This window comes from Phaseolus vulgaris, chromosome 5 (genome assembly GCF_051622355.1).
Source record: "Phaseolus vulgaris cultivar YP4 chromosome 5, ASM5162235v1, whole genome shotgun sequence".
Lineage (NCBI taxonomy): Eukaryota > Viridiplantae > Streptophyta > Magnoliopsida > Fabales > Fabaceae > Phaseolus > Phaseolus vulgaris.
In genome coordinates, this window is record NC_143502.1 from 30,615,703 (window position 1) to 30,642,991 (window position 27,289).

The 27,289-nt window shown below is 30.0% G+C and overlaps 2 protein-coding genes across 2 annotated transcripts; one reads left to right on the plus strand and one right to left on the minus strand.

Moving 5' to 3' along the window:
• The first annotated feature begins 2,306 nt into the window (after nucleotides 1-2,306).
• On the plus strand, nucleotides 2,307-4,337 carry LOC137835374 (early nodulin-like protein 9). The gene is made up of 2 exons (XM_068643855.2): nucleotides 2,307-2,590; nucleotides 3,599-4,337. The coding sequence occupies exons 1-2, from the start codon at nucleotides 2,380-2,382 to the stop codon at nucleotides 4,120-4,122; spliced, it is 735 nt and encodes a 244-aa protein (XP_068499956.1). The 5' UTR covers nucleotides 2,307-2,379; the 3' UTR covers nucleotides 4,123-4,337.
• A 9,127-nt stretch (nucleotides 4,338-13,464) lies between these two features.
• On the minus strand, nucleotides 13,465-24,034 carry LOC137834474 (protein disulfide-isomerase 5-3). The gene is made up of 15 exons (XM_068642516.1): nucleotides 23,826-24,034; nucleotides 22,242-22,332; nucleotides 21,988-22,082; nucleotides 21,310-21,367; nucleotides 20,516-20,700; nucleotides 20,305-20,362; nucleotides 19,841-19,881; nucleotides 19,676-19,750; nucleotides 16,228-16,284; nucleotides 15,616-15,682; nucleotides 15,327-15,470; nucleotides 14,824-15,045; nucleotides 13,965-14,117; nucleotides 13,797-13,874; nucleotides 13,465-13,717 (listed from the first exon to the last, which is right to left on the minus strand). Exons 1-15 carry the CDS (start codon nucleotides 23,864-23,866, stop codon nucleotides 13,640-13,642), a joined length of 1,443 nt encoding a protein of 480 aa, XP_068498617.1. The 5' UTR covers nucleotides 23,867-24,034; the 3' UTR covers nucleotides 13,465-13,639.
• Nucleotides 24,035-27,289: the final 3,255 nt, after the last annotated feature.

The following is a 27,289-nucleotide window of genomic DNA, read 5'->3' on the forward strand; positions in this document are numbered from 1 at the left end:
AAAGGTCATGTCTTAGATGACATAAAAAAACTGAAACGTCAATTGTAAAAAGATGAAATGTCTCGAAGGGGTAGAAAATCTCTCATTAATACACATTGAAAAATACATCATTATGGGACATGTCATACCAATTAGAAAAGCATAACAAAATTAGCCTCTTGAGAGTCGCAAAGATCAACCTGGTTGTAAAAATAAAACCTCAAAACTAGTTACTTAAAATTGAACATTAAAACTTTCATCCCTCAAATCAACTTTAAAACTTTCATCCCTCAAATCAGTACACCTGCACCTCATCCATGGATTTCGAGTTTGGGAACTCATGTGCATATTCGTCTATGAGATATATGGAGATGTATCAACATAATAATATAAAATCAAATAAGATTAGGTGACCCCATATATAACTAAGATATGTATATTATAATTGATTTAATTTCAAATATTTAGTGATCACTCATATTTTTTATTTATTTTAAATATCCTTTCAATCATTTTGGCTTGGACTCAGGATCCTACAAATACATATTAATCCTATAAGGATTACTCACTCAATTCTTTTATTCATTTTTATACTTATATTGTATAATTTTGATGACTCTTCAGAAAATTTTCTACAGGTGGATCTCTCAACTTCATCAGCAATTCGACGCTCAACCCTCATAGATATAAACTCAACTTCATAAAAATATCACTCTTTTTTTTCATCCTGAGAGAATCTCATTTTCTTATTGAAAATGTACACTCTAAAATTGAAGCTTAATGTGGAGGCAAAGTTTTTTTTTCTTCGGAAAATGGATTAATGGTAAATTAATTTTTTGAAAAAAATAATTTGGGAAAGAAATCTTAAAACAATTAAAGTGGTGACCAGAAGAATCTTTCTACAAAATATTTCAGTATCAAGATTTTTTTAAAATTATAAAATGAAAATAAATTATCATACATAATAGTTTGAAATTGAATGATAAAAATAAATATATCTTTTTCTAATATTTATAGGGTAATATTATAATTTTAAGGAATTAAGTTGGAAGTTTTGTCAAACAAAATGGTTGTGCTTGGTTTGGAATTTTATATTAACTAGATCTAATCAAAATCAAATAAAAAAATCGAACCAATCTAAATCAATGAAAATTGATTGGTTGGAATTTTATTTTCTGTTAAATTTAATCTAATCTCAATTGCTTATGATGGCATGTATGGTGATGGGTGAAGGGTGTTGAGAGATGGTCATGACTATTAATGATGGGAAGCTCAAAGAAGAGTTGGTTTGAGATTTAGGTGCAGTGTTTAGGTGATAGTGATTTAGGTAGATACAAGTATAATAATGCATTCTCTCAGTTATTTTTTTTTTATCATAGTTTCATTTTAATAAAAAGAATTGTGTACAGACAATATAAATAATTTTACATAATTATTCAATCACAAATCACCATTGTTATAATTTTCAAGATGATTCTCCAAATATTTGTGGGAGAATAACAGTGAACCATCATTTTGAATTGATATCTAAAAAAGCAACACCAAAATTTTCTAATAAAGTGTATTATTATTAAGAAAAGATTGGTGTTTCTCCACACAATGAAGAAGCTAAAACATATTAAAAAGTAAATTTTAAATTTAATTTAACTTAATTAGAAAAAAATAGTCATTTATATATTATGAAATTATGGTTCAATAGGTACTTGATAATGGGTGTCCTCAAATTCAACAAATTTTTGTTAAGATATATTCTAAATAACTCTGATAAAAGAAATGAGTTAAATTCATTTTTTTAATAATTCAATTTTATAATAATATTAAAAAGTAAACTTTAAATCTAACTTAATTTTATAAATTTGACTAGCATATATTTTAAGATTTTCATCCACTCATAAAATGTTTTTTTTTTAATCAACGTGATATCTTTAACAAAATGTCAAACCAAATCAACAAAACAAGTTATTTTGAGTTATTAGTTGAATTGGATGTTTAAAAATTAAGAATAATAATGTTAGATCTCCATAGTAATATAATTTTTCCGGAGTGGTGAAATATTTTCACATTGAAATAAGATAAGTAATGTGAGCTTTCCTAGAATTTTTATACATAAAAAAGCAAGATGCCTATAAGCAAAGTATAAACCGATGCACGTTCTTACATTGAAGATGAAAGATTCAAAGAAATAACTCCTAACAAGGAAAGAGAACTTATGCTTTGCTCCAGAATCAAAGTAACCCAAAGAGGCAGAGAATAAGAAAAAGTTTGAAAAGCTTCACTGCCACATTTTGTAAAGTTTACATGCATCTGATGCCTACAAAAACCATGATGTTGGTCCAGTTTATTGCATCCCTCTATCTCCAACATTTGCTTTGCAATACCCACTTGCCTCTTCTCAACTCAATGGCTACCATCATTTTAAGGTCAAATGAAGTGCCTCATGCCTTGGTCTTGTTCTGTGTCTTGTTCTCTGTCTTGCTGATGCTGCCCAACTGTGGTGCCTATGAATTTTTAGTTGGAGGCCAAAAGGGTTGGAGTCTCCCAAGTGACTCCAGTTCCAACCCTTATAATCAATGGGCACAAAAGAGCAGATTTCAAATAGGAGACTCCCTTGGTAAGTTTTTATTCAAACTTAAGTCACCAACCTTATGCATGTCTTCTTCATTGCTTTTAACTTTAATCCAAGGCAGGGGAAACAAGTGGGACTCTTTAACAAAGTCTAAATCAAATGGCATTTTTTAAAGTAGGATCTGTGGAATTAGTTAGATTTGTTATAAGATATACATATAGGATTTTTTACCAATTTGATGAATTTTTTTTTCTTAATTATTAAAATAAATAAAATTTTAAAAAATTATTAAAATGGATAAATCATATCATAAGAATACAACATTTAAAATCTAATTGTACTGAATTCAGTTCAAATAAAATAAAGTTGTCACATCTTGACATGACTTCATATTAGTACAATTTACTCATTTTAGTAATTATTTTAAAATTTTACCTATTTTATTAAAAGGTAAAATTTTATCAAATTTATAAAAAATTCATATATAATTAATTTAATAATATACAATTTATTCTAATCATATATAATTTATTCTCAATAACTCTTGTCATATATAATTTATTCTAATCATATATTATTGATTTAATAATAATGAGAGAAAATAGTTTATTATATCTTAGTATAAAGGGTGTTTAATTAGTAACACAATTTTTTTTTTTGACATAAATTAGTAACACTACCTTATTAACACATACTTTAGCATTGCTTAAAGTTTATTGAAAGCTACAATTTAAGAGACTTGTTAAATATGAGATGAGACCAACCAAAATTTATGATTTTCAATAAATTTCTTTCTCCCTATATTTGCTATGATAAAAAAAAGCTGTACTTGTACCTTGTGTGGAAGTTTAGAAAACTTTCAAACCACAGTGCTACACTAATCAGAAGGATCGAAACATTGTGTTGTACATATCCCTTTCCAACAACACTAAAATGTTAAAACTTTGTAACAAGAAAGATGACACAATCAATCATTTCAATTAAAGAATCTGAAGTAGTTGGTTATTGAGAAGAGTGGAGTTATATTTGAACTTACAAACATGCCAATTGCAGTGTTCAATTACCCTTCTGGAAAAGACTCAGTGATTGAAGTAAGTAGCCAAGACTATGGCAGTTGCAATACTGATGCATACAGTGAAAAATTCTCAGACGGTCACACAGTGATCAAGCTCAACCAATCAGGGCATCACTACTTCATCAGTGGAAACAAAAACAACTGTCTCAAAAATGAGAAACTGGAGGTGATTGTGCTGGCTGACAGGAACAACAAAAACACACACACCAACCAATCAACTCCTTCACCTTCTCCCTCTCAATTTACAACAGAATCATTAGCTCCATCCCCAGCACCTTCTCAGCAACAGGTTCCATCTCCAGTGGCAGCACCTCCTCAGCAAGAGGCTGCTTCTCCACCATCTCCACCCTCAAACCAAACTCCAGCTCCAGCTCCAGCTCCTGTCAGTGATCACCCTTCTCCTCCTTCTCCTCCTCACAATACTGCTTCCTCAGTCCGGGTCAGTTTTGCTGGTTCTGTTGGAGCATTATTCATGGCCTCAGTTCTGGTTTTTTCTTTCTAAGTGGGGTGTATGATGTTGTATGAGTGGTTGATTATCATTTTTTAGTTTTGCTCTTTTTCTTCCACAATTTTTTTTTGTTTTTTATGGATTTCTATACTTTGAGTTCAGTATTATTAAACTGGACTTTGGTTCAAAGTTGGAATGCTATCTGATATTTGTTTGTGAAAATTTGAGAAATAATCTGACAAAAAATGTACCCTTTTGTGTGCTTCTTATTTGATGATTGCAAAAGTATTCTATATGTATACCTGTTGATCTTGAAATAAAGTAAAACAACTTTTAATTGTAATAAAGTCACAAAATATGGTAGATTAACGTAATTAATATCATAGATTAACGTGATTAGTCTATATATCTTATGGAAATATTTATTTTGGAATTTTAAGGGAACTCCACTTGTACATTTCACTTATTCTCACTCCTTTTAAGTTAAAAAACGTTTATAAGCTACATTTCTCCATTTTAATATATACCTTTGGATTTTTAAATGGATCCTAAAAACATAACACATCTTTAGATTTTTATCAATAATTTATTTATTAAGTTATAATTATTTTATTTTAAATAAATAAAGTATAAAAGTTAAGAGACTTATTTATACTATTATTTTGTAAAAACAAAAACTGAAAAATAAAAAAATTACCTAGATTAAACTTTATTTAAAATAATAAAAAAAAATATTTTATTACGGTAAAAAAATTAGAGTAAATTACAATGTTACTATAGATTTTTTTTTTTCAAATTAGACTTACACCTTTCTACATTTTTTAAGAGTTAGAGTGATTTCTTTTAAAAACTTAAAGGCCAACATAATGACAATATTATTAGCACAAATAACACATATTACACCGATTTTATGAGATATATTATACCGATTTTATTATCGATGTAAATCTTATCGATGTAAAATATCAATCACATATTGCATAGATTGTAAAAACTGATGTAAAAATACCAAAATTTGACTAAAATATAATTCAAAAAAATAGCATCTAGAAGGGACATATTACACTGGTTATGACCCAAAACCGGTGTAATATATTACAATTTTTACATGGGTTATTCACATAATCGATGTAATATGTCACATTTTTTTAAAACAAATATTAAAATGTGATTTTTCCCAACTTCTAATTGTTAAATCAAACCACGATACCAGCCAGATCAATTTCTATATTCAGAAATATAAAAACATGCAATTGAAACTAATCAAAATAGTATAATTAAAACTAATGAAAATATACATATATGTAGAAAGTTACAAATCATGACATGTTTTGATTCCTAATTTGTATAAAATATTTGGACCATTCTTGACAGATTTGTTCAAGAGTTTATATGTTCAGTGGCTCAATTTCTGCAAAAAAAACTGAGAAATGTAATAGTATATTAGTGTTCATAATAACAAATATGAATTTATAATAAGAAGTTAGAGTATTTAAAATCTTATAATACCTATTCCCAAGAGTCTATAATATCCACACAGGCTATGGTCCACATCCAATGCATTACATAATAACCACATTCAAAGCTTCCTTGTTGCTTATTGCACTATTGTGAAATATAAGTAACAATTAATTTAAATGAACAACTAAAAAATAAAACTTAATAGTTCCAATGAATAGGTAAATGTACTAGGATAAATCTAATGTATAGTTTGTGATGATGAAGTGGATTTACCACCTAAGACACTGCATATATTAATTGCATTAAAAATAAAAAAAAATAAGTAGTAATTGACAATAAATTATATAATTTACAATAAAATTAATAAAAAATACCTTTGTACTACGATCTTCATATATGGACTTGACTTCCTATACAATGAACAAAAACACACAATAGTTGTCCATGAGACAAATAAGCATCAAATGCAGTGAGACCTAGTATAAAACATTTCATTATTCATTTTTATAATTATGTAAACTCTAAATGTAACAAGTTTTACTTACCCATTCATAAAAGGAACCATATAAATCATATTTCTAGATGTCTGAATCCATATTTTAATGTGAGTTTGACAATCAATATTTTTATTCCTAGACATTTGTATCGATTACAACTCAAGAAAACCATAAATATCAACATTTCCCATGTTGATAATTATCTTATTTATATACCTACATTGTTAATATAAATATCAGTGACATGATTTATGAAACATCATTCGATTAAATAACATGCAATTATTAAGGGTATTTACATTATCCATAGTTGAATAACTTGTAATTATTAAGGGTACCGACCAGTCCTCGGGCGTCATTTGACCACTAGTAATGATGGGGCCGCGTAAGGTGGGTCTCACGAGCGGCATGGGTCAGTGTCTCGTGAGGCACCTGCGCCAAGGTACTGAAGAGTGGTCAGACATCGATCACCAGGATGTGTTGATGTGTCCCCGGTAGTGTAGAGAGGTCGGACATCGATGACTCGAACAACAAAGCTGGGCCACGAGAGGTGGATCCCGGACCACACACCAGTTATCAATTAGGGAGAAACCTAGGTCACGAGAGTCCATGCGTGTGGTGTGGATGACGTGTTCAGGCGTAACACAAGTAAAGAGCCACTGGAAAAGATATGACCTGAGAAGGTCACGTTCCAGGGGTGAGCTGCATGCATGACACGTGAACGGCTAAGACGCTCCCAGGACGGGTGATCCCAGAGATCAGGTGCACGAGGTGGCACCCAGGTGATCATCCCGTCAGAGGTTGCACTCCAGTTAGGAAGCCCTACACGCTAGGTTGCCCTAAGAGTGGGTAATAGCGGTGCTAGGGCCCACCCTCAGAAAGCCTATTTTGGGTAGTGGAAACAATGGAAACCCTAGACTATATAAAGGGTAGTAATAAACCTAACAAGGTACGTTATTCATTTGCGCCGCTTCACACACACAAATTACACAAGAGCTTTTTACAGCTTACTTTGGTGTTTCCCAGCCCTACACTGACTTGAGCGTCAGAGTGCAAACGGCCTCTAGGGCGCCCTTTGTCTTTGTGATTTTAGGTGTTTGATCGAAAGAAAGGCACGAACGAAGGCACAGAGAGAATTGGGCGTGGGAGTATCGTGAGACATATGAAGACCCTCGAGTCAACTGGCACGAACATATACCTACATTGTTAATATAAATATCAGTGACATGATTCATGAAACATCATTTGATTAAATAACATGTAATTATTAAGGGTATTTACATCATCCATAGTTGAAATGACTGTGATGTTCAACAATTGATTACCCTGGACGATTTCAAAGACATCATGTATGGTTATGTACAATGGTATACCACCATTGTCAACACCAAATAATGTGGGATCCCAAGGAATGACACAAAAATCCTGAAACATTTGATGTGAAACCCTAACCAACTCCTAGATTGGATTCACACATGGTTGGACTTTCATTTTGTCTCGTACCAGAGTCCTGTAAAACATAATAACAAATATAAATTATAAATCTAAATAGCATTAATAGCCCTTAATGAAATATACCTTATTTTTTCAAAATGACCTTAATCAGATGTGTAGACCATGCAATAAATGTTCCAAGTGTCTCTCCCACTGTAATAACCTATGTTATGGGCACTAGAGTTGCAGCAGATGCATCTCTAACTTTTTCAACCACCACCCTAGAGAAATCACCTTGCATGGGCATGATGTGCATGGTTGAACCTCCTAAATACACTCTCCCAATGGCCACTACATGAGGAGGATTTTCTTCAACAAACAACTTGCACTGATAGGAGGATTCAGTGTCTTCATCTTCTAAATCCTCAACATCACAACTACCTTTTGTGCTAGCTCAACCACGAGCATGAATTACATCTACTAGTTCAATTGGATTATATCGTTGCTTGAATTCAGCTATTATCTCTTTAATTACTTCTTCTTTTATGTTTTGAGTTAATTGTGGTGTTAGCCTCTCTGTCAATTGTGCAACTAATTGCTCCATCATCTTCTGACTGACATTTGCAGTAGAAAAGTTGGGTCGAGAAGTTGATCCAAAGTACTATCTCACCCTAACACCAAAACTAGTTGTATGTACACCACCAGAGTGGTCTTCAGTTGCAATAGCCACGATCAAGATGTCATCTCGACCTTTAGGAACAAAACTTCCCTGTGAGCTTTGCTCCACTAGCGAATCATGTAAAGAATAACACAATATGTTACATAATATGTAATGATAAGTGTGTAACACTAAAAATAAGACATGCAATTATGAACTTACAATACGTTGAGAAATCTCTAATGATTTCTCAAATGTCATTTGACCCCCCTGCTTTAGTTTTGTCCCACTTCCAATTCTTATTTCGACTAGGAGGGGATGGAGGACAAATAAGTTCACTAAAACCAGATTCTATCTACCTCTTCAACTTTTCTTCCATTATCTTTTTCTCTAACAAATCATTACCTCCCAAAGACAGTCTGTGGGGAGTAACATTATTTTGTGAAATGATTTGAGTTTTCTTCCTTTTTTTCATGTAACTACATCATACACATAAATTATGAATTTCATGATAAAATTTAATGAAATATATAATGAAATGTTCACGAACTCGCCATGAGGGATCCATTCAATTCAGAACAAATTGAGACCATGTTTTTCATCTATAAATATTTCCCACAAGGATAATTGTCCTTGTATTTGCCAAAGATGTAATAGCATATCAAATTTGTCTTGAATTGCATCCATTTTGTTGCTATTGAAGACAAATTCGAAGTCTCAAACTCAAAGTTTATCTAAAAATTATAATAAATAAATCATTAAAATGTAAATGACATTTTCTATACACAAATTATTTAATGACCTTTAAATAAATAACTTACACAAATATCCTTCCAAATAAGATTCTTCTCTACTTCAGTTACATGGTCCCAATCAGGTACCAAGATAGACAACTTAGATCGAGCTAGGACACCTAAATAACTTATAAATTGTGCATGATTAGGGCCTGATGCCCTGCCAGTCTATGGGTCTATTTGAACGGGAACTCTATTATTATCCACACGCCTAATGACAAGATTTCTCAGTTGTATAGGCTCCCTAGTCTTCTTTGATGAGTCATCCATGTGATCGACCTACAAAAAATAAAAATATGTTTAAGAAATATATTTAAATTAAATAAAACCAATTTTTAAATAAAAAAGATAATAAAAACATAACTTGATTTCTACTGTGCAGGTGTTAAAATGTTCTCTCATATTCCTTCATTGTGATCATGGCATGTAACATGTAGTTCATGTGCATCATTTTCATCATTCAAAAAGGATATTTGTCTACAAAATGAAGACTTGTCTACAAATTGGACCCTTGAGTCATTCTATGGATGAACATCATGTTCAATTCTCCCTTGTACGACAACTAACCACCTTTCATTAGAAGGATCTCTCACATAAAGAACTTGTTTTTCTTGGTAAGCCATGATGAAAGGATATTCCTTCCACACTATCTTTGTAAAATCAACCAAAGTAAAACCCAAGTCATCATTTTGATAAAGTATGACATGCAAAAACTTATTTTTCAAATTTTGATAAAGTATGACATGTTGGAGGCAAATATGTTCATTTACCATGAGGTTGTGGTTGCAACTCCAAAGAACACCCATCTCAATTAGATCTTTACGAGCATTTATGCCATCATTCGTCTTTCTTTTAATATTCAACAACGTGTCAATTATACTATCACAAACATTCTTTTCCACATGCATTACATCTATGCAATGCTTAACATCTAACTTTGACCAATATGGAAATCAAAGAATATTGATTTCTTCTTCCAAATGTTTTTCTCAATGTTTTGCTTCTGTGTTTTTCCAAAAGTCACATTGACATGACAGACTTGGTTGTACACTTCCTCGCCAGTTAAGGGTGGAGGTGCAATTTTGTCATCCCGAGATCCTTTAAAAGCTTTCTTTAACCTACGATAATGGTGATTACGTTTCAGAAACCTTTGATGCCCAATGTAATAATTTAATGGTAACTTTTGTTCTCTTCACATATCAGACAAGCATTATGTCATTTAACACTGTAACCGCTCAAATTCCTATATGTTGGAAAATCATTAATATTGCACACAAATTGAAATTGACCTTCTCATATACATCAAATACTTCAACTCCTTGATCTCATAACAACCTAAAGCCTTCTATCAATGGACTTAAGTAAACATATATGTCATTTCCAGGTTGTCTTGGTACCGATATCATCATAGACAACATCATATATTTTCTCTTCATACACAACCAATACAGTAAATTATAAATAATGACTAAAACGGATCACAAACTATGTTTGCTACTTAAATTACCGTAAGGATTCATACCATCTGTTGCAAGACCAAGTCTAAGATTTCTTGGATCACTCCCAAACTCAAAATACAAAGAATCAATTTTCTTCCATTACGGTGAATCGACAACATGTCGTAACAACCCATCAAGTTTTTTCCCATTTGCATGCCACGTGAGGTTTTTTGCATCATTAACATTGACAAACAAACGTTTAAATTGCGGTATGATTGGAAGATACCATAATACTTTTGCAGGAGAACCCTTTTTCACATAATCTTTCTCACTGTCATCATCCTTCACTTTATATTGTGATACCCTGCATCTTGGACACTTGTGAAATGATTCAAATTCTTTTCTATACAATATAAAATCATTGGACATGCATACTCCATGACCCTCAAACCCAATACCAAAGCGTTCAACATATAACAAATAAAAAAATTTAAAACATAATACATTATAATATATATATATATATATATGTAAACCAAATAATAAATTATAATTAAAATCAAAATATTTAAAAATAAAAAACTAACTTGGCAGGAATGGACCTGTGGCAGTAATGGCGGCGATAGTGGGGGCAACAACAGTGGAACAAACAATGGACGACAAAGTGGCAGTGGTAGTGAAAGGAGCCCTTCGATGTGGATGTTGTGATGATGAAGACGACGAATGCACAATACAAGCAATGCGACAACAACAACGGTGGCAACAATGGTGGAAGCAAGTTCAGGCAGAGAGCAACTCAGAGGCAAGAAAATTTAGTTAAAGCGTGAAGTGCAGTGAGAGCGCAAGACAAGAAAATAGGGTAAATAAATATATTACAATAGTTAAAAGTGATAACCGACGTAAGATAATTATATTATTTTCTTTAAAAAAAATTTTACTCTGAAATGACATATCACACTGGTTGGTCCATCCAACCGATGTAATATGTCATGCTCCATATTTTAAATTTTCTAAAACTTTTTTTTCTCTAAAATGACATTACATCGGTTTGATAGACTAACCGGTGTAATATGTCATGCTCCAACTTTAAAAGATTTTAGAACTTTATTTTACTTTGAAATGACATTACACTGATTGGTCCATCCAACCGGTGTAAATGTGTCAAATATTTACAACAATATCATCACATTTTTTTTACACCGGTTCTCAGATAACTCATCCAATATGTCATTGTAAAATATGTTATTTACACTTCTGTGTTTTTTAACATAAAGAAAACATTTATTGAAATTTAAAAATTTTGAACTTGTTATAATATGATAAAATATTAAAAATGTTTCTCTACTCAAGATTTTAGCATTCAAAAACCGTAAATAACAACATTTTGAGAAATTGTTAACATTACAACTTCTATTTTCACCATTTTAATTTAATTTTATATTATCATGTTGTTGGTGATGATTATCACTCTCATATTATTATGCACTATTTATGTTGATTTATTTTACATAAGAATTTCGAACACAAGTTCCTTAAGTGACTAAAGAAACTTTAACCACTACATCAGACAAATTATTTAGTATTATTATGATTTTTATTATACTTATTATTGTTAATAATATGAATAGTATGAATAATATGGATAGTATGAATGTTAATACTATTAATAATATTAATACTAATATTAATAATATTATTAATATGAATAATATGAATATAATTTATATTATTATTATTAATATATTTATATTATTATTATTAATATAATTTATATTATTATTATTATTAATATAATTTTATTATTAATATAATTTTTATAATTATTATTAATATAATTTTTATAATTATTATTATTAATATAATTTTTATAATTATTATTATTAATATAATTTTTATAATTATTATTATTAATATAATTTTTATAATTATTATTATTAATATAATTTTTATAATTATTATTATTAATATAATTTTTATAATTATTATTATTAATATAATTTTTATAATTATTATTATTAATATAATTATTATAATTATTATTATTAATATAATTATTATAATTATTATTATTAATATAATTATTATAATTATTATTATTAATATAATTATTATAATTATTATTATTAATATAATTTATAATAAAAATTATATTAATAATAAGTATAATAAAAATCGAATATAATCAATTTAGTGGTTATTACTTCTCTGGTGATTGAGAGGAACTTGACTTTGTGTCCTGACTGCACTTTGCTTTCAATTCCAATTTTTCTTGTAATGTTGACGGCGGTTGCATTTTAACGACGGTTCTGACGCGAACCGTTGTTAAAAGTGCAAAAAAAAATTACACCACTTCGTTTTTTATAATTGGTTGTTTCCAAACCGTTTGAAGGATGTCTTTATTGAAAAATTTTGTATTAGTGTGTTTTGAAATATGACTTTTTTTTTTCATTTTGAAATCTGCTACAGTTGTTGACAAACTCTGGGAAAAAATTTATTAGTAGTATATTATGGGAAGATATGCTGATGGTTTATGAAGATATTTTTACTTTTTTTCAATTACTCATTCCTCGGTCTTTTCTGAATGGACTGTGAAAAATATTCCACTAGAAATATTCCTATTATTGTTTCTATTATCGAGAAAGTAGATTCAGCACTAATAGTTCTAAATAAATTCAATTGATGCAGCAACGAGTACCAGTTTGTAACATAGGAACAGCTGATTTTTTGTCCATCATACTCATGCATTTACAGTGTTTCCCAATATGATAAACCTAGGTAATTTTTTTAAAATTCCCTCATTTACATAAATTCAAACCAAGCATTTTCGATTATTTACCCTCTAGTGCGTGTGCGTTTAATCTTGAACGAAACTTTTAAATAAAAATATTACGTTTTTTTATAACTTCAGGTATTCTAACATTGTAGAACCAAACACGCCCTTAGGTGGCACAAGGGAGCATATCAAATTGTTCATTTTAACCATTTAGGTAACATTTATCAATTTAGTCCCAATATCTCATTCAAAATCATTAATCATCCAATACAATAGCAACATTATGTTATCAACATAACAGTACAAAAAATTAGTGGAGGCAAAATACATGATGAATTTATGGAGTTCCCAATCCATGTAATGATCATTTAACTGAATAAAAAACTAAAAAAATATTATATTTTTATGCTTTATAGTGGATCTATAGATAACAATCTGCCAAAAAACCTCCTCGCTAAAGTGGATCTGGCGAAATCACCATTCCTATGCTATAATATATTGTCAACAACTATCTATCAAAAATTTTTGCCAAGCTCAACTTTTTTCATTAGTCTAATAGTGTTATGCAAAATCGAGTCCAAAATTCCAGCAACCTGAAAAGCACCAAGAAGACTCATCAACCATACAAATAGAGGACAATACAGGTACTGAACCACAATATGAGATACAAACCGTGAAAACGCCCCCAATAATAGCACACACATTTGTAATGAAGTGAGAAAAGGACTTCGGATTTTCCGTTATTAAGACCTGCTCACAAAAAAATAAACATGTAAACCAACTGAAAATTATAAAGGAAAGTGGAAACTTATTCAAATTCCATAATCTCCATTAGCAGACCTGCATGGGGGAGAGCTCAAGATGGAACTTAGCAACAGGAATGTGTAAACTCTGTGCCACACTGCTGTGCGCTGTGTACTCATACTCCTCAACTAATTTATGATCTTTTCTTGTTATCACCTCTGTTTTAACTATCTGAAGGTAATGCTCCATCTGTAGCCCACAGATATCAGATAAACGTGTAAATAAATCTCCAAGCATCGGAGATGCGCTCATATTTTCTGTAGTTATCAAACATCCATGAAAGAAATAACCATGTTTAAAGTCACCAAAAGATTAGATCGTATTAGAAGTTGTGTTATCTCTGAAGAGGATATTAAAACCTAATGAAGGAACTTCTAAATGGATTTATTGCCTCCACCTCAATGTTGCTTTCTTTTCATTTGTTATCCTTTTCGATGCTTCAAACAGAGACTACAGATGCATGCAAAAACCCAAACATCTTTAGGTTCAACAAGTTCACACATTTTAGATAGCAAAACAAAGAGTTAAGAAGGTTGAAGATTAGAGAGCTTTAGAAATCAGTCCATATAACTTTACCATAGCTTTTATTTATTTCTGGATTTTTTATCCTAGAAGTCTGGCAGCATTCAGTAGTGTATAAAAATTTCCAGATTATGAGTGAAGGAGAAGTGCTGGAATGCAATTTATAGAGAACAATAGGTAGTATAGTCTAAAAAATGAATAGAACTTCATCGGGCCCTGGGCATCCTATATCTACTGCCTCTTGCTCTGGCAGATGCAGGTCTATATAACTTCTCCATTCATAATCAAATATGCTGATACAAACCATAAAAAGTCACATTCACGAATAAAAAAGTTAACGAGTTAGAGCTTTTTATGTTAAATATTAACTTACAGTAACATTTGCTCCAAAATCACGAGTGTTGATAAATGACAGGCCATTCAGCCTGTCATGGCTGCTACCAACATAAGGTATCAAGCGCTTCACATCACTCATAACCCTAGGTGACACTTTCCTTCCAAAAGATAAGTGGTTTACGACATGTGACATGTTCATTTGAGAAGCATCAAAGGAATGGGCATCAGATCTAGCTGAGATGATCAAGTTTCCAGGAACCTGCAGAGAGCAAAATAGCTTCTGTTTCAGCATAATATACGTATATTTTTTAAAAGAATAGGAGGTCATCCCCTGTACAATTTGTTTTTGTTATTTTAATATTAAAAAACAAGAGCTTCTATTAAAAGCAAAGGACAAATTAAAAACAAGGTAGGAACCAAATGTATCAGTTATTTCCAGAGCAATGTGAATGTTTGTTCATCCTCGCACTGAAAACAAGGAAGTACTGGAGTCTTTTTTACATTACTGTAGAAGGTTAATTTATCCATAGAGAACTATACCTTCTTGACACGCACATATCCTTCAATTCTACATCCCCCAGATGATGGTGCTGGTCTTTTTATGTGTGACGCCAGATTGGATTTATCCCCCGAATGTGACTTTTGAGATTCTGTAGGGAGAGACGCCACTAAATTATCCATTGTCTGCAGGTGAGATACTTCATATCAGGTATTTTTCACTCTAATGGTAAAGAGGTGTTGTTCGATTACATTAAAAGGCATTGGGTAGACTCTTTCAAGTTAAACTTGATTCAAATATTGCTAATTTTTAAACTACATATATGTTTACCTTGACTAGGCTATCTGTGTCGCGATCACCATAATAGGACTCGTGATCATGATGTCCATGGTCAGTCCTGAAATAGGAAAGAAGATTAGATATGATCAGAAATCTAAAACTTTAAAACCCCAATCACTGACAAAAGAGGTTCAATATTCCGAATGTACATAAACAATAGCTATCTAGATATTGATCGTGTTGATTTCGTTGAATTGAGATTGCCTCCAGATAGAACTATTCACGGCTACGATGTTCAAGAAGGAAAAGTATCAGCAGCAGCACCAAGTTACCTTTCATTACTACTATATAGGACATGACTAACATCACAAATTACCATATGATCTTCCTTCTAAAATTAAGCTGGTCCACCTATTCCAAACAGACATCCTTGCATTCTCCCAAATTTTCTTTCATTACTATTGGTCTTTAATCATTATTCCCGTTCTATACAAGATTTGAGAACCGTTCCCATAATTTTTGGAAGGAAAAAAACTATATGTCACACTCATGGAAAAAAAGGTAATATAACTGAGCAAATAAACAAGCATATAATACCTCACAAATCGCATGCATACAAGTATGTTTCCCAAAAAAGAAGTGTAAAAGATCTTGTAGTGTTACCTTACATCACTTCCTTTTCGAAAGATACGAATTGAAGGATACCCTTGTACATGATGGCTGGATATTGGAATGAATAGCAAAAAAGACGAGGAAAAATAGCAAAATTAGCAAAAATGACAAACGTTTACTTTCAATCAAACTCAATTTATAAGTATGGTCAAAGCTTATCTCCATCTTTACAGTAAACTAAGCATATATCTATAAACTTATATCATAAATTTGTTTGGTCATAATCCATGAACTTGACATGATTCTAATCTCCTGGATGCAATGACATAATACATTACATTATATGACAAGAGAACGAATATCTTTGTTAGAATATATGGAAATCTCCAAGGCTATCCTGATCATATCTTTGATACTCTTTTAGAACTGGTTCCCATATAGTAGGAATATGATTAGTATAAACAAGGGTTAGAGCTCTAAGTTTTATGATCATATCAACACATGTAACACATTACACATCAAATAGTTAAGACTTAAAAGAGACTATTGTCCCGTTTCTTTTCTCTATGTGCCCTTCCTAAATTGGGTCAAACATCCAAAACTCAAACAAAATCCTTTTTTGAAAGCTTTTTCATCAAGTCCGACTTAAGATTGGGGGCTATGTATTGTTAATAAGTCTTATCTCCTATTAAAATAGAATGTAACTTATCTAACAGGTTTGTTATAGGGTCTGCCTAATCACAAATGGAGGATTCAATAAAACTACTCATAGGCAAAAATCATGAAAATATTTACTTGTGGTACTTGAGATTGGTTGAGGAAAATACAAACTTTAATGATTACATAACAAAACAACTAACTAGGACTTATAAAATAAACTTTTAACTATGAGTATACTTACTCAATTCTGAACACTCTAATTTGAGGTCACTTAATCTTTGAACTAGAACATTAAAGTCATTTAAGCTTTGAACCATAACATTAGTGCACACCGTAAGGTCAGTGAAATATTTCTCGACACTCTTCTTTAAAAAAACCTAATGTAATAATGCGAGTCATTTGTGATAATTGTCACTTTTTGAGCTTCATAATCAACAATAACTCATCATTGTCCTTACCTATTTGCAATCTTAAATAACTCATCATTGTCCTTACCTATTTGCAATCGCTTTTAAGAGAGAGAATGAAGCTCTTTTTTTCCTCTAAGAAGTAATGTAAGACCAAAGTTTCAATTGTTTCTCTATTTCTGATCTCAAGAGAAAGAATTGTGTAGAACTTGCAACATAGAAGGACAATGAAAGTAATTTCATAATTTCACAATCATGAAGAGTTTTCGTAAATACATTTGTTGTCTCTTCTTTCATTCTCTAAAATTGTTTACTAATACTAGAATTATTACATTACCCTTAAAATAATTAATAAATAATTTATTTTTTATACATATGATATAAAAGAAATATTATATTTTAAGACAATAATCGAATGATTGATTTCATAAAAAAATTAATAAACATTTTATGGAATATATACTGTATTGTTTAAATTTAAATATATGTTCAATATAAATATTTTTTTTATTTTAACAAAATAGTTTGTTTGAAAATATTTTAAAATTTAGTTGTAATGATTATAGAATTTTAAATATCTAGAAGATAAATACTCTTTTTTAAAACATGACTAACTCATTAACAAGTTTATGATAAACCAACTTTAGATTAGCTAGAGTCTAGCCTTATAAGAACTAGGGTTGACTATAAAATATAACCATGAATGGCTCCAGCTCGACTGGAGTTCGACCTTAGAAGGACTAAAGTCGACTATAAAGTATCTCCATGAAACAACTTCAGCTTGGTTGAAGTCCAACCTTAGAAGGATCGTCACAAAACAGCTCCAGTTCGACTGAAATTTGACTTTAAAAGGACTTAGGTCGACTTTTAAATATCGCCACAAAAACAACTCTAGTTGACAACTCTAGCTCAACTAGAGTTCGGGCTTAGAAAGACTGAGGTTGACCATAAAATATCTTCATGAAACGACTCTAGTTGAAATGGAGTCCGGTCTTAGAAGAACAAAGGTCAACCATAAAATATCGTTACAAATCAGCTCCAACTCAACTGGATTCTAGCCTTAGAAAAACTAAGGTTGACCATAAAATGTTTTCACAAAACAACTCTAACTCAGCTGGAGTTCGGCCTTACGAGGACTCAAGTCAATCATAAAATGCTAAAGGATGAACGATAGGATAGTGCATGATCTTATCCGATCAATTGGTTGAAAGATATACACATCTCTCGGTTAAAGGTCAACCTATTTTTAATTTAAAACAAAATTGACCAAGGCATTTTACTTACGGTGGTTTATTAAAGCCTTGTAACACTACACATGCCTTTGTTCCAAGTAACCGCTCGCACAACGCATCAATCCCGCCTAACCATGTAGAAGACATGACAGTTAAGGGGTTTCCCACTCTGAAACGATGCTATGTTTGAGAGTTCCGATGGAAGCTTCTAGAACTAACACTAATTAAGTCTTTTCGTTTAGTCAGACTCAAGATTGGAGAACTGTGTATCGCCATGGATGAGTTGAACATCCAAAAGTCAAAGAACAACCTTTTTTTGAAAGTCCGATTCAAGGTTGGGGTGAGCAAAACTCACTCAATCACTCAATTCTGAATGTTCTAATTTGGAGTCACTTAAATGTTTAATATTACATTTCAAATCCTTCCATTGTTTTCTCTCTTTCATCCAGTTTGAAAAATCTATCCCACTGCCTTGAATTGCCCCTACGTAATAACTAATACGAGTGATGATAGGTGACACTAATCGATGAAAAGCACGTTTTTAATAATGGTAAAATTGAAAAATAAAGTCCATTTTCTATTGCCTACACATAATTATTTTTGCACATCGTCCACAATACTAAAACTCTAGCCAACAGTGTTGGATGTCAATTCTTCAATTTTGAGATTAAACTTAACTATAAAAGATCAGCTTCTAAGGTGAATATTACTACCTTTAATATACTATATTTTGGATATATTTTTAGTTAATATCAAATCTTTAATAAATTTCTCAACAAAAACTGGAAAGAAAAATATTTAATATCATCTTAGAATATAAAGTTTAATTTTAATTCAATCTTACCTAACCAGTTTGTAAGATGAGAGTTATCCACATTTATATATATTGTAAATTTACTATATCTCTAGTTGACTAGAAATTTAAAACAATAAGGAGTTATTCTCTGATTTCTTCTTATTTTCTACTGCCAGAAAGTTTAAATCTATAGTCATTGTTTTCACCAATCCATCTGCGTACCTGCCTTTATTATAACTATATTATCTCTGTACTTTAAGCCACGGAAAAACTTTCAAAATGATATATATACGTTTCAGTAAAATTATAAACGATAGAAAACCTAAATTATCAATAAATACCACAGAAAGATCAAGCACATTATCAGCTGCAAGTAAGAAACTGAATTCTTAAAAAAGGGGTACCTCCTGCACAATTCTCCATTTTGAGTACAATCTACCCTCCCCATAACAATACGACCATCCGTTTCTGGATCATATCTACATAAAAACGCAATCGTACAAATAAGACATCAAATTATTAAAGTGTAATTTCTAGGAATGAGAAAAACACTGTAAAATTTAAAGTACCTCTCTTTAATTATTTTAGATGCTTTTTCCCATGAAGGTCTCTGAAAGAAAAGAGATGATGAAAGTGTCATAAAAAACTTTAAACGTTAAACAGAACAACTTCTACATGATTTCTTTCATCACAACTTAGTAATTCATCAATCATCTTATATAGGCATATTACATGCATTGTGCAGCACTTACAACCTTCGAATGCCATATCATGTAGGCTTCTGCATCATGAAGTTGCATTAGTCACCATTAAAGTGTATTTGTTGATGAGGTTGCATTGCAGTAAGCATTCAAATTAGCCTTTATCTCTACTGTATTGTATCTACCTAACCGAACGATTATTTCTTAAGGAATAAAAAGTTATTAATAGTAGAAACAGAAAAGTTAATGTATTTTAGACAACAATAAAGACACGAGGAACCCCTTATTTGTTGAACTAATGAGGAAACAAGAAATGAAGATAAAATAATTACCAATCGTTGACTCCAATAACACCAAGGAGCATAAAAATTAATAACTGTAATTGGAAACCTGCCAAAAGGTTACCCAAAATGGGGTTAATGGTACAAAAATATTGTTCAGTCCTAGACATAAGAGAGAAAGAACTATTCATCTCTCATATAGCTGAAACTCAAAAAATATAAACAACATCAAATGAATGAATTTCTTGATTAACACACTTACTGGTGAGCATATTTATCAAAATTATCTGTTGTGAGTTCAAGAGCACCTCCAATGGATTCTTCATGTTGTTCATTATCGTGCTTTATGTTAGTAGTAGTTGGTTCTGAATGGAACTCGTTACCAGTGGATCTTAAATTTGAATCAATAGAAAACTTCCGAATTGTTTTCGTTAGATTCAGCCTGTTCTGAAAACAAGAGGTCGCAAATTAAGGACAAGGATGAAATATCAACAAACAGAGACTAGAAGGAATTATAGCACAGGAAATCATAAAATTCATAAAAAGATGAGGATTTTGTCATTTGGAACGTAAGGAATAGTGTGTAAAGAAGTACCAAATCTATTTGAAGTACTTATATTTCAGTGCCCTGGCTTCACATTTAAAGGGAAAATAGCATATAGAATTTTGAAAATCTATTAATGAACAAATGTTCTGAAGGCTAAACGTATGTTTATTTAATAACACTGAAATTTCTACAAGATTCAATTAACAACGTTCCTAGTGGATAACTACAGGTTCCTTAGGTCTGAATTCACAAAATTATAAAAAGTACCTTCCGTGAATAGTATCCTCATGTTTAGCCAATTCTTTGCCACTCATTGTTAATGAATATATATGAACTTATTACGTTAAACAAATGGAACAAATAAATAAATGGAGATATTTATTTTATTGCTGGTAAACTCAGGGAGTATATGACACATTAAGTTAACTAATCAAAAACCAAAGTACAATTTCTTAAACCAAAAGCATAAATATTTAAGAGGTGATCGAAAGGAAATAACTAAAACTTACTGTGCCCAGCACGTCACTCACATCAACAGCTGCAAACTCGCATGAGAGGGCAGGAAAACTACAGTACAAATTGAAGCCATCAGCAAGAAACAATATATACAGGACAGGAAAGTTCATAAACAGTAATACACAGTAGGAATAATACGATAAATAGCTATAGTTGTTGTATGAATAGAACACAATGATCACCGTCATAAAAATCATAATGAAACATATAAAACACAATAATCACCGCGGCAACCCTTGATTTCATGTCACTTTCATGAACCATCACGCCATATCAAATATATAAAAATAATTCAAACAGGGTTCCAGTTTTTTATCTTCCCATCCCAATTCCAGTTTGAAAAGAAGCTTGAAAGGAAGAAAGAGGTGTATATATGAAAATTAATAGGTAAGTAAACCTCTCGAAGGAAATAATTTCTGTCTAATAAAAAGTCATATTACAATTCATTTTCTTTAACAAATTAACCAAAAGTTTAATGTTCAAGTTATCAAACCCCTAAGAGGTACCCTTTGTAGATTCTCAAGTGGAGAGTTACACGCCTTCTTCTTGATAACAAGAGTGATGGTATACAAATATTATGCAGCACAAGTTCTACGCTGTATATCAAACCCATGTGGAGAAAACAATGAAGCTATATACAAAGATAGAAAAAAGCCTATTTAGCCTTTTACCTCATATTGAAATCTATACGTAAATAGTCCCCATCACTACTCTTGTCAACAATAACAGATGTAGCGGTGCTGACAGACAAATAACTATTAAGTTCCTGCAACACAGTTACAAGTAATAAATCAATATGAATTTTGACAACCAAATTGAGGCATGAGTGTAAATTCTAACAATGAGACCTAATATCAATCCAAGAACACATGCATCAAGGCTTCACATGTGATAAACATAAACATTAGTGGTAAAAGCTACAAACCATTCCAAACAAAAACACCATGCAGAGAGCTGCTACTATGGATAACCCTGCTCCGGATAATGATGCCTCAGTTAAATCTCTTGGGATTTTTCTGCAGACAGACAACCAGTAGACACATTTATTAGCAAAAATATAATTTTATGTGCATTCAGAAATCCACCCGTATATAATGTGAGTACTTTTACTTAAGTAATTTAATTTCTTATTCCACTCTCCCTCAAAGAATAACATGTCATTCTTTCTTGTTAGGTTTTAAAAAAAAAATTGCTACCATTTATGGTTTTCAGTTTTCACAAATAATTACAACATTAACACTTTATTTTTATTTCAAAATAGGAATCAACTTAAAAACAAAATGACTATTTTCTAAATATTTGTAAAAGCAAGAAATAAAAACACAAAATATTTTTTTTTCTGACAAGCAGGCCCTTAATTTTTCCTTTTCAAATATAAAAATTTATTTAAATATTATTAAACATATCCTACTTTTCAGTTTTAAACATCTTCTCTCTTTAAACCATGATTCCACACATACTAGATGAATTCCGAGAAAAAAACGTGCAAGGCTCGGGATATTTACAATTAAAAGTTAAATTGATTGTAACAAATACACTAAGTGGACTACATATACCACCATTTCTTGTGCAATTTTAAATTAGCCTAGTTGTCACTGACAGTATAAAACATTTAGCACTTTCAGTAAACAACGAAGTAGCATATCACAGTATTTGAAAAGGCTTCTCCCTACCGGTGAAAACATTAAATATTTTCTCGGAGATGATAGCACATGGTCCATAGTATAATATCTCAAAATTAAATTCACCAATAAAATCCAGAGGCTTTGCTAATAAAAATTAAAAACACTTGATTCCTTATACATGTATATGAAGTGGAACATGTTGACAAGGTTCCATGCATATGAAAAAGTCTTTATTAAGAAAGACGAATATCCATTTGGATTATCTATATCCTCAACGTAGAAAGTGGTCAGTGCACACTCCAAACAAAATTCAAAACTAAATCCTCCATTTTCTTGCCTCCATTTTAGCATATAGACACACTGATTAAATACCACATCGTCGTTCTCTTATGCTTCACATTTCCCCGAATCACACAGAACTCACAAATTAATCCGCGGCCATGTTAGCCACAACGTCAAGTTTTCTGGAGTGTCCGTAGCCACAATTGAGGCCGTATATCACATTTATCTATAATATTCCAAATATCACAGAAAACGACGAAACTGCGATTGCAACCGCTTTTAAACATTTACGGAATTCATAACAGAAGCAAAACAAATTGAATTGACTTACAGCTACACCAAAAACAGAGAGTCACAGGCCACGAAGAAACCACATATAGAGATGACTAAGCGAATAACAGAGAGAGAAATAATCATTATATGAAGCAATCCGTAACTACACGTTTACGATCAAATTAACGGAGCCACCGTTGCAACTGAAGATTGGCGCGTGCATTCAATATATAGATGGATTGAACGAACAAGGTGATCCAAAAACATGAAATGCACGATTGTGGAAGAAAAGAAAATAGAGACAGATGTGAAGAAAGGAAGATTGTTACCTGTAAAAATCCACGGATTTGAGTTTGCTGGAGGAAATCATGGTTGCGAGAAAGCGGAATTTCACGGAAAATGGAAAGGTAAAGAAAAGAGGAAGATAGATGAAGGGGAGAATAGGAGAAAGCTCAAATCCCGAAGGATTGAGATTTGAGAGTGTAATTGAAAATGTAATGGTATAGATCGAAGGAGAAGGAGTTTTTCTTCAACTGTTAGCTTTTCCGTTGAGTTTTTGTTCAATACTAACTAAAACTCCGCGCTCTCTGTCTCTCTCACTCGGTTTGCGCAAAAATTATTATTTTTTATTTATTTTTATTTTAAATTTGTGATGATACCACAGCTCAGTACTTTTCTCAAATAAAATAGTATCAGAAAATACCTTCACAAAAAAAGTATAAAAAACTCTCACAATAAAATATGACTAGATTTTGGAAGACTTGTAGTAACTAACTTATTTGAACTTACCTTTTATCACAAGTGTTTGTAAAAATATTTAAGAAATTTATAGAAATATCTTATCATTGTTTGTAAATTACTTTTAAAAAATAAGAATATATATACTGCGGGTATTTCTTTTCATTTATTCACTCAAATTAATATTAATATCTGCTTCTACAAAAAATAAAAAAGTTATAATTTTGTATGTCTAGTAACTGTTTTATTCTTAATGCGTTTATTTCTTTTTACTAAAACATATAGTTTAATTAAATAAATTTATATTTGTTTATGTTGCTAATGATTTCTTATACCTTTCCTTCTTCTTTAGTAATGGTGTGTACTAGTTGAAAATTTAGAAGGAGATACTACTTTTATATGCATGTATTTATTTATACTCGTGTGTGCATAATTTTTTAAGTTTATATATATATATATATATATATATATACTTTAACTATATCTTATTATATATTTTTATTTCTAAAACTAGTGATAGTGGAATTATTACACATGAGTATTGTAATTATCATTTGGCAAGGTGGCCAATTGGGAAAAGATGGTTTAATTTCTTCTTACACCCATGATTTTCTCATGCACCTCCATATTTTTAAAAATATCAAAATTATTCATTTTCAATTTTACAATCTAAAATATAAAAAAAATATATCAAAATTATTCATTTTCAATTTTACAATCTAAAATATAAATTTGTATTTAATTGTATAATCTGAACTACAAAATTTTTATTCTGATAGTGCAATCTAAACACAAAATTTGCATTCTGATAGTGCAATCTAAACACAAAATTTGCATTCTGATTGTACAATCTAGATTACAAAATTTGTATTTTAGAATATACTTAATTGCAGTTCCATACTAAAATTTTTCTATTATGAATTGCACATTCTTTATATTCCACATATTCTGAAATTAAAAAAAAATCACAAATTTTAATTTTTAGATTCTATAATTTAAAATGTTCTCTAGATTTCACATTCTAAATTAAAAATAAAATAAAATTGAATAACTGAAAACTAACTGTGAAAGCAAACTAGTGTCAAAGGTAACTTCGATATTCTTGAAAGTATGAGGTGCAAAAGGAAAATATGAACGTACATGAAGAAATTACCAAACGAAAGCCATATTAGCGTAATTGTTCTATAATGGCCTCCTTTTTATTCAGCCAATAATGCTTAGAGTGGAGGTTTGCAGTATATCATTTTTTTCTAATATCTCCATGAATTTTAAATTCTCAAATTGACCCTTTTGGTATCAAATTGCACTAGAGAGTATTGTTTGTTTTGGTATTGTGCTGTTGTGCCTTTTTTGAGACTTTTTACATAGTTCATGCTTGTGGGGTCTTTGATAATGGTGTTGGTGGTATTGTTGGAAGTGTAGAGTGTATTATATTGTTGGATTTATAGTGAAATGAAGATATTATATGGAGGGAAGATAAGTTTCTCTTTTTACTTGAAGGATGTTTCTTTGGTTAACGATTTCTAATTTAACTATTATACTTATTGGATTAATCCAATATGTTATATAAAAATTATTGGAATTTCAAATTGTACCATTTGAAAGTTAATATAGTATTCTTTGAAAGTTAATATAGTATTCTGCATTACAAAATGGGGAAATCAATTTTAACTTTTGGACTGTTCAATTATTACAAAAAAAAATTAAAAATTACACACAAATTGTTACACATTAATCTTTATCTGTTGGTATTACATATAAATATTATCTATAAATCTTATTAACCTTACATACAAATATTAAATTGTGGATACATTATCCACAAATTTGTATTTATAAGTAACTTCAATATTATATACAGAAGATTATTATTCACGTATTAATAATAATATTATTACTATTATAATAATATTAGTATTATTATTAATATTATCAATATAATATTATTTAAAATATTATTAAAGTAATAAGAATAATAATATAATAATAAATAATATTAATTAATATTAATTTTAGTATTCTTCATATTATTATTAACATTATTATTAATATTATTATTAATATTATTTATATTATTATTAATATTAATATTAGTAATACTACAACTAATATTGTTATTCATAAAAATAATATTAATACTCATATTATTATAATTATTATTATTAATATTATTTATATAGATCATTAGTTAGATTTATATACGAATGTAGTAGATTCGTAAATAATTTACCTAAGAATCTACGTTTGTGGGTAATATTAATAATATTGATAAAAAATATTATATATATATATAAAAGTATTATCTACGACTATATATCAGTAATTAATATTAATAAAATTATAATTAATAATTTTATTATTAAAATTAATAATATTAATGATAATAACAATATTATTATTATATAGTTATTAATATTGTTATGAGTATTTTTTTTCTTATTCACAATATTATAAATATTATTAATATCAATATCAATATCAATATTTTTATTATTATTAAAAATATTATTATAATTATAATTATTATTCATAATAATATTATTATTTGTAATGATATTATTATTATTATCAGTAATATAAAAGATAATATTAATAATAATAATTATAATCATAATAACAATAATAATTATATTAAGAATAATAATAATATGATAACAAAGTTGTATGACATATTGGTTATAGATTTTATATTTTCTCATGGAATTTGGATTTAGGGTTTAGATCTAGAAAGTTGAGTTAAATTAATTTCAACACTAGATTGTTGATAATATTAGTAATAACAATAATAAATAATTATAATAACAAGTAGTAATATTAAAAATAATGATAATATTATATACGGATGAGTACATGTGAGAAACGTGGAATAATGTTTATTAACAAAAAAAATTTCTTACAAAATTATTTATGCTCCCATTACATACAAACTTTTACCATTACTTACGAATTTTTGTCGTAAGTTTTTACCGTGAATCCAAAATACATTTGGTCTTCTAGAAAATATAATTCAGAAGTCATTATAGATTGCACAATCCAAAATACAAATCTGATTTTT